The 12,107-nt window shown below is 36.6% G+C and overlaps 1 protein-coding gene across 6 annotated transcripts in view; it reads right to left on the bottom strand.

Annotated features, from left to right (window-relative positions):
• Nucleotides 1-2,947: 2,947 nt before the first annotated feature.
• The window catches only part of ZNF639 (zinc finger protein 639), a 15,014-nt gene continuing 5,854 nt past the window's right edge, over nucleotides 2,948-12,107 (bottom strand). Inside the window, exons 1-7 of one of the 6 annotated variants that reach the window (XM_019626078.1) lie at nucleotides 12,055-12,089; nucleotides 11,041-11,090; nucleotides 8,787-8,858; nucleotides 7,589-7,657; nucleotides 6,465-6,575; nucleotides 4,638-4,772; nucleotides 2,948-4,512 (exon numbers count right to left, since the gene is read on the bottom strand). In XM_019626078.1, the coding sequence (XP_019481623.1) occupies nucleotides 3,359-4,512; nucleotides 4,638-4,772; nucleotides 6,465-6,575; nucleotides 7,589-7,646 (1,458 nt within the window). In that variant the 5' untranslated portion in view covers nucleotides 7,647-7,657; nucleotides 8,787-8,858; nucleotides 11,041-11,090; nucleotides 12,055-12,089 and the 3' untranslated portion in view covers nucleotides 2,948-3,358. The other 5 variants (XM_019626080.1, XM_019626079.1, XM_019626076.1 and 2 more) reach the window with 5 other exon arrangements.

Raw genomic sequence — 12,107 nt, forward strand, 5'->3', positions numbered from 1 at the left:
AAGGCATTTTTGTCAGTCCATAAACTCAATCTCATTCTTTAGATGCTTTGCATCTTCAGTTATCGGAATTGAAAGTTACACGCAAAATTTTATTTTTAATTTATAATGATGAGACTTAATTGTGGAGTAACCTAACCAAATTTGCTTCTCCATTGGGATTAACATTTAGCTTTAATATTTATTTTCACTTAAATTCTTAATGAGTATTGGTTTTTTTGGTAAGTCAATCCGCTTCCCAAGAAGACTGTGGCCACTTGATTTTTATTAGCTTTTTCAGATTTACATAACTTATAGTGCTTTTTATGCATTACAATTCCATTAAAAAATTAATCACGATAGTTTGGGCTTTATATTAAACTAGTTGCAGAAGATAGTATGATTGGCAAAACGAGGAAAGTGTAAGTTAATGGTAAAGTGCCAGGAATTAAGCAATTCAATGCTTTGTAAGTCGGATTCAAAAATTAGGAATAGTATTAAGCTATTGAAAAAAAAATCCTATATATATCTGCCAACAATTCAGCAATCACCTACCAACCCACTATAGGCCCAGTGAAACTGAGGAACTGGTTAATGTGTGATGTCATACATTCAGAGAAATCTAAGATGATTTAAAAATGGTAAAACTGGCAAATTAACAAGTAGGAAGAGGAGAGGCTGTTGAGTAGTGCACAGTCACTTTGAAATTTTGGAGTACAGAGGAAATGCTTTGGAATTTCAAAAGCAGTAACTCATTACAAGATGAAGATAAAAATAGCAAGAAAAAAAAAATGACCTGTCACTACTGTTCACTGCTGCCAAGAATTCTATTGTAGTGCTAATAAACATCATTATCACTTGTTTTCTCACACTTGAATTGTGGTTCAAGTCACAAAGAATATAGTGGAAATATAGTGGGAATGAGAGGAAAAAAAAAAACCGAAGTAGTTGGAAAATTTCTTTTTAGGTAGGTTTGTTTTTCCAAAGAGGTTCGTTAAGCTAAAAATATAAACCAGCTACCTCAGCAATTTATAGTCAGTCAGATTTATTTGAAAGCTGAGTCAAAGCCACAAATTTTTATCGGACACATTGTCAGTGGGATGTTGCCTCAAGCTGCAGATTCTTCAAAAAGTACAAAATTATGTTTTGAAAACTTGGATTTAATCTTTTTAGTTTCATTACAGTACTGTTAATTTGATTACTAACACCTGATGAAATGTAAAGCAATAAAATACAGCATTAAAAAATAAAATACAAGGCATTACTTAAGGTTTGTTTCCTGAAAATCAAGTTCTTGGAGATAGATGTGTATCAAAAAAGTATAAAAATAATTACCAAAAAAGCAGCTGGACAACTAAGTAGTCATCGAAAAACATCTCAAGGACAAAGCTTAGATTTTTATGTAACATGGTGTAATGGAAACATCCCTAGACTGGAAGCCAAGTAACTTGGATTCACTCCTGTCTGCTATAATGATTTTGTGACCTTGACCTAAAAACAACCTAAGTTTCTATTTCTACAAGAAGCTTAGAAAACCAAAAAAATTTAGGCCAGATGGTTTCTAAGGTTCTCTTCTAATTTAAACTATTATAATGTTAAGTCTTCTAGGAAACATTTGTATCAGAGAGCCCTCCCTACCTGGAAAGTTTCAATCAGATGGAATGATAGTTTCTAGGAATACAGGTATGCGTATACAAGTATGACAAAACAGTAGATAAAAATGATTGGTTTTGAAAATATTTTGTCACCATTCTTAAAATAGCATATATTCCCATGGTTTTTGAAGTGGGAAAATCATAGGTTATAAATTGGTTTCAACTATATCTTTATTCCCAAACAATATTGTTTGTGAGCTTCAGTATTGTTTGAGGCCACTGATACACGAAGTTCTATCTTTTTTATCCTTCTATTTAGAAGCTGTTTTTTGTGGTTGTGTCTCTCCTTTCCTCCCCCCCAATTCATATATTGAAGTCCTGGGCCCCAGTACCTCTTCATGTGACCTTTATTTGAGGGTACTGTCTTTACTAAATAGACATTGGGGTGAGCCCTAATTCATATGACTAGTGTCAGCTCTAATCCATATGACTGGTGTCCTTATAAAAAGGGGAAATATGGAGACAGCTTTGCATACAGGGAGAACACCATACGAACGTAAAGATGGTCATTTATAAGCCAAGGAGGAAGGCGGGGAACAGATCCTTCTCTCTCAACCCTCAGAAGGAACAAACTATGCTAACATTTTTATTTTGAACTTCTAGGCTCTAGAACTGAGACAATAAATTTCAAAAAAATAAAAATTTGTTTAAGCCACTCAGTTTGTGGTGCTTTGTTATGGCAGCCAGAGGAAACTAATATAGAAGCTAAGATTATTTTACCATTATCAAAAGTAATTTATACATTATCATGCTAGCAGCCCCTTAGCTACCACATCTTCCCAATTCAGAATTAATACTTCAGGTCAATAAATGATTTGTCGTCAGAAGTTTGGGCATGACTTTGCAGTTGCATAACTGAAAATGAAATGCGAACAGGTTAAGAGTTATGAAATATTACTTCCTCATTGTCCAATCCCTTACCAGTTCCTCCCCACCGACACCTTAAATTATGTAACACATATACAGGGGCTAAAATAAAGTGATGATTTAAAAAAAAAAAAAAGACTGCCAAGAAAACCAGATCTTTTCTATTACACTGGCCTTCTAGTGTTATTAAAAGAATCACACAAGGGCCGGCCAAGTGGCTCAGTTGGTTAAGAGCTTGCTCAAGAGGGTGAGCTCTGAGCAACAGGGTCGCCAGTTTGATTCTGGCCCGAGCTGAGCTGCAGCTGAGCTACCAACAGGTGGGGCAGGATGGCTCAACTAAAAAAAAAAGAATCACACAGATGGAGAGTCCAGTGATTGACGTGGGGATAATTACTGATGGAGAATGCAAAGGAAGGGTCTGGGTTATTAAAATGGGAGTATTGGTGGACTTATTGTACATTATGCTGCATTTTAATGCTGGTAGTGCAACAGTTTAATGACTTTCTATATGAAAAACTGAGCTTGTTTTGAGTTTAAAACAGTTAATAGCACCTATGGTTACAGAAATAAAAATAGTTTCTTTAGTACATCTGTTTCCTATCAATTCATTAAATCGGAGCGCATGCAAGAAACAGGATGTTAGTCACCGAGAGGTTAAAACTATGAACTACCATGCATTGAACATACTACATTTAGTATACAACCATATGCTGAAAAATGTAGCAATGCCAAGAAAATTGGACAATTAAAAAATCTTAAGGCAATTCTCATAAATTGTGTTTAAAATAATCCATTTTAACATCTCCAAAAAAAGTCGTATTTATTATTTTACATTAACATTATGAAGTTAAAGAGAATAATCAAGTTGTCTCATGGACCGGAAGGTGACTTAATAACTCCCTTTCATTTCCAAACCTCATCAAGCAGTCGCTACATTTATGAGGTAAGTCAGCTGAATGCTTGAAGTCTAGATGAATTTTAAGATCTTCTATTTGTCCTGTTGAATATTCACAGTATTGACATAAATAAATCCCTTCAGATAAATGTGAATTTAAATGTTTGCAATATTCCAGCATACTTGAAAAGCCTTTCCCACAGTCATCACAAACATGAGGAAAAATTTTAGTATGTTCAATAGCAACATGCCTGTTAACATTTGTATGAAGTCTACTCCGAAAACCACATACTTGGCACACAAAGAAGTTTTTACATTTGTCAAAGGTAATTTTGCTCAAGAGGCTGTACTGTCCGTGTTCTCCATTGTTATACTTGTCACTTAACTCGATTAATTTACATGCATGTTCATTTACCACATGGCTATGCAAGTCTTCTGGGTCATTTGTCTCATGTTCACAGAACTGACACAAGTACTGTTCATCACAGCTGTGCTCCTGGAAATGTAGGTAGAGTTCACTGCTCGAGGAGAACTGCACATCGCACTGCTCACACCAATAAAGGTGATCACTAAAATGGGTGTCTGCAATGTGCTGGCTGAGGTTCTCAAAAATGACTGTCTTATAGTCACAGTATTTACAAATGTAGGGATCCTCTTCATGCAGTTTGGCGTGTTCGATCAGAAGCATGTTGGTAGAGAAACTTTCCTTGCATACTCGACACACATTTGAATCAGTACGCTTATGCTTCAGGATCATATGCTGCTTTAAATCAGAAAAGTATTTGCTGTTGAACTCGCAAAGTTCACATTTATAGAGGCCACTGCTATTAGCTCTCAGTAAAGGCCATTTCTGCTGGGCAGTCACATTCGAAGCTTGGCTCTTGTCAAGAATCTTGCAAAGTTTAGCTGGTGGCTCTTCCTCAGTTTGGTCTTGGAGACTTTCCGAGGAATTGTTTTCTGTCTCTATATCATAATCTTCAGAAATTGCATGCACTTCTGCAGCGATTGGAACATCTTCAGCAGTGTGAACTTCTATAGGGCTCTCCTCTTGGGTTTGCTGGTGGACTGGTTCAGGTGAGTCACACTCTTCATCACAGATTTCAATATCAGTACATTTTTCTGAAAAATCAAACAAGCCCATTATTGTAAGACCTATTAAATAACTGGCAAAAAAATTATTTTATGCATTATTTCATCATTCATCTATACAAAATACGCAAATGCTATTATTTAGTTTCCCTAACCTGTAGAAAAGGAAGTGTGGTCTAGGATTCTAAGTACGGGACCGGGAACAAGATAATTCTGATTTCTGTTTCTGGTCTTGATTCCGTCTGTAAATTTTGGCAAGTCATTTGATGTCTCTGTATCAGAATCATCATCTGTAAAAAGAAATTTTGAAAAACACTTATTATTTATATCAAAGCATTAAACATTAATTATAACACAAAGCACCACATATTTTATGTATAATTTTGAATTCTAACAGGAACTAAGGGCTTAGATTTAGCCATGAAAAGAGGTTATATATATCACAGACACACAGAAAGTCTGTCCAAAGAAGTAACTGTTTTTGCTTCCATGCCCCAGTTGGACTAGAACACGGGTCAGCAAACTTTTGAGATGGAAGAGCCAATCTGTTCCTCACAACAATTTAAAAATTATTGGAGAGTCATAAAACAAATGAAATCACCATTATGTGAATAATACCCTTTAAAAATTTTATAAATGAAACTATGGTAGTTTTCATTTTCAATTTTACTTCAGAGCCGTGTATGTACCCAAAGAGCTGCGTGTGGCTTGCGAGCCACAGCTTGCCAACCCCTGGACTAGAACACACTTTTCAAAATTACTTAGGAACTTTAAGTTTAATTACTGAGTTTCAATGAGCCTTTATTCTCAGCCCAGATGCAGTGTTGTCAAGTTAGCAGGGAGAAGCTGAAATACAGGTCCATACAGCAAACTGGATTTCAACATGTCGTTGTTTTAACAGACTTTTAATTTGGGATTCTTCTGTACAAGAGATTTGTTTCTTCTCATTTATTTATTCAATCATTTATTTATATTAGTATAGACTCATGGCTATTTGTTTTATACTTTGGGTTATAATTCAATGTTCCCCCTCAAATTGTTTCAGCTTTGGCTATTGGGAGCTCTTTTAATTGGCTCCTGTGCTCCTTTGGCATACCTGTAGTGTTTGCGTGTGAGCGTTTTGAGTACTTCCGTATTTTCTGGCACTATAGGATACTTTAGGCTCATCTTGTATATTTCCTGCCCCAGAACTAGAATCAGCCATTTCTCCAAGAAGCCCTAGTTCCTTTTATTGGAAAACAGTATTAAAAACCAAGATCTGGACACTAGATGTGCTCACTGCTACTGGAGTGTCATTTCTTTTAGGGGTGTCATTTCTCTCAACTAACAGAGCAAAAAATATTTGTGTATACTGCCGTGTATTTATAGACATACTTATAAATATTTTTGTTATGTAACCATCTGTTTATATTAAACCAAACATGAGTTTGTACTGATGTCTCTGACTTCATCTGTTTTTTTTTAAATAATTTCTGTTTCTGTATCTGTAACAGGAACTCAAGGGAATTTGGGATTTTGATGGTTTCAGAGGAAGAAGAAAACAAATGCAAGTTGTTATCATTCACCCAATGGAGAAAAGAGAAGTCAGTAGAGGATGAGAAGACTGAAAAAGACCAAATCCTTCATCCTTTATTCTTTCTTTCCATTAGCCCTCCAGGCTGAAAGGTATAGCTGAGTGGATGAACCGTATATAACATGCTTAACCTTTCACTACAAATGCTCCCAATTCTGGGTCACTTCTGCTTTGCCACCAATTCCTAGCCAACTAAAATGTATTTAGGAAAATGCGCTTTTTACTTATATATCTGAAAGAATTCTAAAAATTAAAATTCACTTAATTGCTTTCTTACAAAAGAACACTTTTGTTTTCTTGCATTTAAACAAATTTAAACACTCGCCCATTTCAAAATTATAACATCATTTTCAAATAAGAAATAATATATAAAAGCAATTAAAAATATTTTGGAAAATATAAGATATACCTTTGTTGTCAAAATATTTTAAGTCTGGTTGTCTCATAGAACAGACACTATAACAATGATCAGAAAAAATTCCATTGAATCCATCTGCAATTCTGCTTATTCCAGAGGAATCTGAACAAAAAAAATTTAAAAATTTTCAAGCCAACATACATACATACATTAAATGACAGCCATCCCTTTATCTAACATATATAAATTTTCATAGTATTTGCAATAAAGTATTAATATTTCCTTCAATTATGATAGCTTTTATATTTCAGATATAATATTAACATTGAGCTTTGAAAGAATCACAAATTATACAATACAAGATACTGTGGTGCACACAGATACATTTTATTTACTGTCAGAATGCCACAAAGTATAAATACTTTGTACTTATACAAAGTATTCTGCAAAAAAACAGTGAATTAACTACCAAGAAGATATGCCATATAGTGCAGAGAAAGCATAATGCACAGAGAAAATGGTCTGAGGGCCAGTTAGAGCTTCTGAATATAGTCATTTCAAGTCTTGCCTGGGAGGGGCCAGTAAGCAGTAAGCCAGGCTTAATTTCCTCAGACAGGAAGAATGTGTAGGTTGTGGACTAACAGGTATGATTGGGACTGCCCCAAGTAAACGTATGTGAGGTATATGAGTTATAGATAGCCACAAAGACCTCTCTCCTTAGTACTGCCAAGATAGCAGAGCCAGCCTCAAACAAAAGATCTAAAATTACACAATCAAAATGGAAGTTCTTATTTCTGAAAGTAATGTACAGGATAAAGATATTTTACCCCAATGATGCAAAGAATCTTCCAACAAGGTTATGATTGTGTATTAAGCACAAGCTTGGGAAGCACATAAGCAAATCCTAATTATGCTGTGTAAGTATGCGACCTTGGGTATCTACTTTTAAATATTTATAAACCATGAAGTTGTAGGGGTTAAATAATGTCTGTCAGCTCTGATGTGTGCCTAGCACATGGTAGACAATGAAGAATACATATTCAGATGATGTATTTAAAGTTTTCTCTACCTAAAAATTGACCCAGGTATTTCTTATCATCATTTATGAGAAAATCAATGGGAATATAATTGCATAGAAATTAATCCACAGCCCAACTTTAAAATAATTCACTAACCTGAATAACGAGAAGGGTGTAAAGTCTTCCTTTTTCTTTTTTTAGGATATTCATTCATATCTTTTCAATCTAAAAATGGAAAAAAATTAAAAATGTCACAAATAACTAGTTAATATTGTTATAAAAATTCCTTCTAACCTAAGAATTTATTGGCAGTATGAATTTTGTGTGTCACATGAAAATCGACTTCATAAGAGAAATGTTAAAAAAAATACCTCTGGGGCCGGCGGAGTGGCTCAGTTGGTTAAGAGCTTGCTTAAGGGTGCGAACTCTGAGCAACAGGGTTGCTGGTTCGATTCCCACATGGGCCAGTGAGATGCGCCTGAACTGAGCTGCTGCTGAGCTGCCAACAGGTGGCAGGATGACTCAGCTTGTGAGAGCATGTGCTCCTAACAACAAGACTGCCTGTTTGAGATGTGGACTACCCACAACTAAAAACTGAACTTGGCACCTTGAGCTGAGCTGTCGCCCGGATTGCTCAGTGGATAGAGCGTGCACTCTTAACAAGAATGCTGGTTCGACTCCCACATAGGATGGTGGCTACCCCCACCTACAAGTAATTGAGCTGAACAGCACGTCTGGACTTAAGAGCTGAGCTTGCTGCGCCCTCCACAACAAAGACTGAAGGACAACAACTTGGCTGTTCTCCTTCCCCAATTCTCCAACACTGCCCCCCCCCCAATTCCCCAATAAAATATTTTAAAAACACCACCAAAAAAACACCTGTTTATAGTTTGGATTTTTCTGATCAAGTTTAAAGGCAAGACACCAATTTCTGTTTTCTTTCTTAGTGAGGTTAAGAATTCTTTTTCAAATGTTGATGTAATTGTGAGAACTGGATAATTACAATAAGCCTTATGCTTAAATTATTTTTTTATAAAAAAGAAATTGAGCCTATGGCACCATATTAAGAATAAAATAGTTACATTTCTTATAATTGGGAGTATTTTGATAGTTTTCAAGCAAAAGGTGGATATGCTCCCTTAAAATATTTTCACAAATCTGTACTGATAACCTGGCTTTCAGCAAAAATACTTATCACATAGCTCAAAATACAATTTTCAAGAAAAAATCCTTTTCTTATTAGGTCACATTCAACATTCTATTGAGAACAAAATAGGTATGGCAATCATTGTACAATTAAATTCTCATGGACTGTTATAAAATTGACTCATTCGTTTTACCACTTTCCACTTACTTGATATAATTCTTAATACGGGAGTGAGGAAAAATGAATTACAGCGAAGTTTTCACAAGTGGTAAAAAATGCCTGTAGGAAAACATGACAGAAGTCATATAAGCAAAAATGTAGTTCATTTCTGAGATTCAAGAATACAATGTTACCAAGATCTTTAATCAATTAGAAAGTTATACAAAATTAATTCAAGTATAATATCCTTTTGAACATACTGTATTATTAAAAATGTTTATAGTGACAAATATGAGAGTATATGTAAATGTCATGTTTGAAATGAATTTACTTTCTAAAGCTATATCTTAACACCAAAATAAGAATATAAATCTACATTAATTTATTCAGTCTTGATGAAAGCAAATATGAAAGCAAACACCAAACCACAGACTTTTAACTGTTTAAGTCCTCACAGATTATTTACCAATAGTATAATTAAAATCACTTATTGATCACTAACTATATACTAGACTGTGCACATACTGTATCTTATTTAATCCTATGATATACAAAATCCACAACACTCTCTCAAAATATTTTGTTATTGACACAGAAACTGAGGCATAGTAAAGTCAAGGGGATACTTAATAGGTGGTAGGGTTGGGATTTGAACAAATAAATTTCTAATCAATTTTAAAGCCCAAGTTTTGGAAACAGAGAAATAAAGTGATCACCCAATTCAAGTAACAGATTAGTGTCAGAAACAGAACTACCTCTTCCATTTCAGATTAGTGTTCTTTCCACTGTAGTAGTGGGCAAGGAAGGAATGTCAGAAAAAGAGGTTTTCTCCATCAGTTTTATATGCTGCTTTTCTTATAAGGTGATATACACAACAAGCAGAACTTCGCATCATTACTAAGACCATCCATTTCTAGTGGTGAGGAATTAAGAGGTGCACATACCATTGAGTTGTTGGAAAAGTCATGACGCATTTTTGCAACAAAAAACATAGAAAAAATATGTTATGACTTTTCCGACAACCCAGTATTTTTGCTGCTTCATTACGTTCTGGGTATATCAGTGCTACAGGTGATGTGATCATATGGTACTAAGATCGTGCTTTTTAGTTTATTGAGCGTCTTCTTAACCCTTATTTTACTTGGTGTTCACAACAATTCTGTGAAGTACTTAGAGGGGCTACTATCACAACAATCACATGAGGTACATAGAAGAGCTACTATCTAAATCCACCCCAATTTTACTGATGAGGAGAGAGTCAGTGAAAGTCAAGTCAACTAAATGGCAGAATCAGAGATGAAAATGCATGTTTTCTGACTCCCGGATTTCAAACAACTGTGTGAATAAACAAACCACTGCTAATCACTATTACAAGCAAGTTACATCTTGCTTCCAGTTTTTACTCAGCCACTCACTGGGAGGAGGGGAAGGAAATCATCCAAAGAAACTGACAACCAGACTTACAGAAATGTTATCGATATATAATGCCTTAACTAAACAAATATAATTTCTTGAGCCCATCCCAATCAAGTGCATCCAAAAAAAAAAGTTTTTATATTTATGTAATAAACTAAAATGTCAAGACTTAATCCTAATCCTTCTTTTGTACACTTCCAGAATTTATACAGCCAAAAGCTTTACACTTCACGTTTGAAATGCTCCACAAGTTTCAGGGAGAACACTGAAAACTGTCAGCAGAGCAGGTTAAAGTAGCCTCTTGTTATTTGAGCATACATTTCAAATTCTTTCAAACATGAAGAATAAAAAAGAAAAGGAAACCAAGCATGGCATAAAAATTAATGTTGCAAACTGGCCTGGATTCAGACCATCAGGTGAAAGGAATAGGATCACCCTGACCAGGACGAGATGGTAAAATGCGCACTCAAGATAAAAAATGCTACCCATCCTTCATTTCAGCAAATGTTTTTATATGCTTTTTTGCATGCATAACGGCGCCAATGAAGAAGTTTGGCTTTTTAGAGACGTCATATAAACATTTGTTCTCTAGTTCTCCTCTCGTATGGAAGATTCTGAATCTCATGCAGCTTATCATTCACTCCCCCTTCCCCACTTAAAAGCAAACTACAGCGGTAATACATGTCACTGAAGGAAAATTAGAAAAAAAAAAAACCCCACCCTAAATTAATCAAATCACGTAGAATCTATTCGCCCTGAAAAATCAGTTAACATTTTGAAGTATAGACTATTAGACATCATCCTATGCTAAGATATGAATATACATTTTACATTTACAAAAATGAGATCAGGCCACACAAAACATTAATTTAAAAAAGCAACTTACAAAACACATGTCAGCAACTTTCCACCTGTCTCTTTCAACAATAAGAACGTCTAGGTACAAAACAGACCATACACATAATAGGCAGTCGGCAATGACATTAAATAGAACTTTTTAAAGGCCTTTCATGCAATGTAAATATTCTCTTCTTAATTGGTATAAATACAAAACAAGCATTTACAATAAAAGCTGCATTTTTATATTAAAGAGTTTTAAAAGCACGTTCTTTTCACCTTCATTTTAAAATAAGTATGTTTTCCAGATTTTAAAAGAATGTATACAAAATGTATACAAAAACGTTGCAGGAGAGCTTGAAGTAGAACCCGCTTATATGTCCAACTTATTGTCAGTCTTTGCTGATGTTACCAGTCTTTAGCTCTTTGCAAAGAGATAAACTGCTTCAAATTACTCGTGTCCCTAAATTGTACTGAAAAACAAAATGAAAAGGGGTGTGTGTATAAGCACCCTGAAGAGCGGCTTGCTTAGACTCAAGTTTGGAGTCCTGAGCGACTGGACAGACGCCTTCTTGCTGCGGCTGCGACTAGGGGCGCGAGCACGCGGATGCGCTGCCGGAGGGTCCCCATGCCGCCTGGAGGGGCCGAAGGGCCAGCGTGGCACCGATGGGCGTCGGAGCCCAGGCGCCGCAGGGCGTGCCCGTCGATGGGGCCGAGCAGGAGCCGCCACGGGGCCCCAGGCGTCTCCACCCTCGCTCCACGCACCCCCACACCTAGGCCCGGCGACTAGCGGGGACTCCCAAGCCCCGACATTAAAGCGCCTACGGAAAAAAGCACTAGGGGGCCGAGGAAAGCCAGGGTGGCGGCGTCCTCAGCAAGGGGTGCAACAGCCTTCGCGATGGGGGAGGGGGGCCGCAATCCCGCCAGAAAACGAAGGCAGCGTTTCGGTTTAAAAGACGCCATCCGGTCTCTCCTGCCTTCTCCCGTTGGAAGCTGCGCCCGCACGCCCGCGTCTCCGGCAGCAGCCCAGCGCCCCGCCGGCCCGCCCCTCCCTCACACTCACCAGTCCCCCGGGGCAGCCGGGCCAACCCAGGCGCAGCTCCGAGGCGGCGGCGG

This window comes from Hipposideros armiger, unplaced genomic scaffold (genome assembly GCF_001890085.2).
Source record: "Hipposideros armiger isolate ML-2016 unplaced genomic scaffold, ASM189008v1 scaffold_656, whole genome shotgun sequence".
NCBI lineage: Eukaryota > Metazoa > Chordata > Mammalia > Chiroptera > Hipposideridae > Hipposideros > Hipposideros armiger.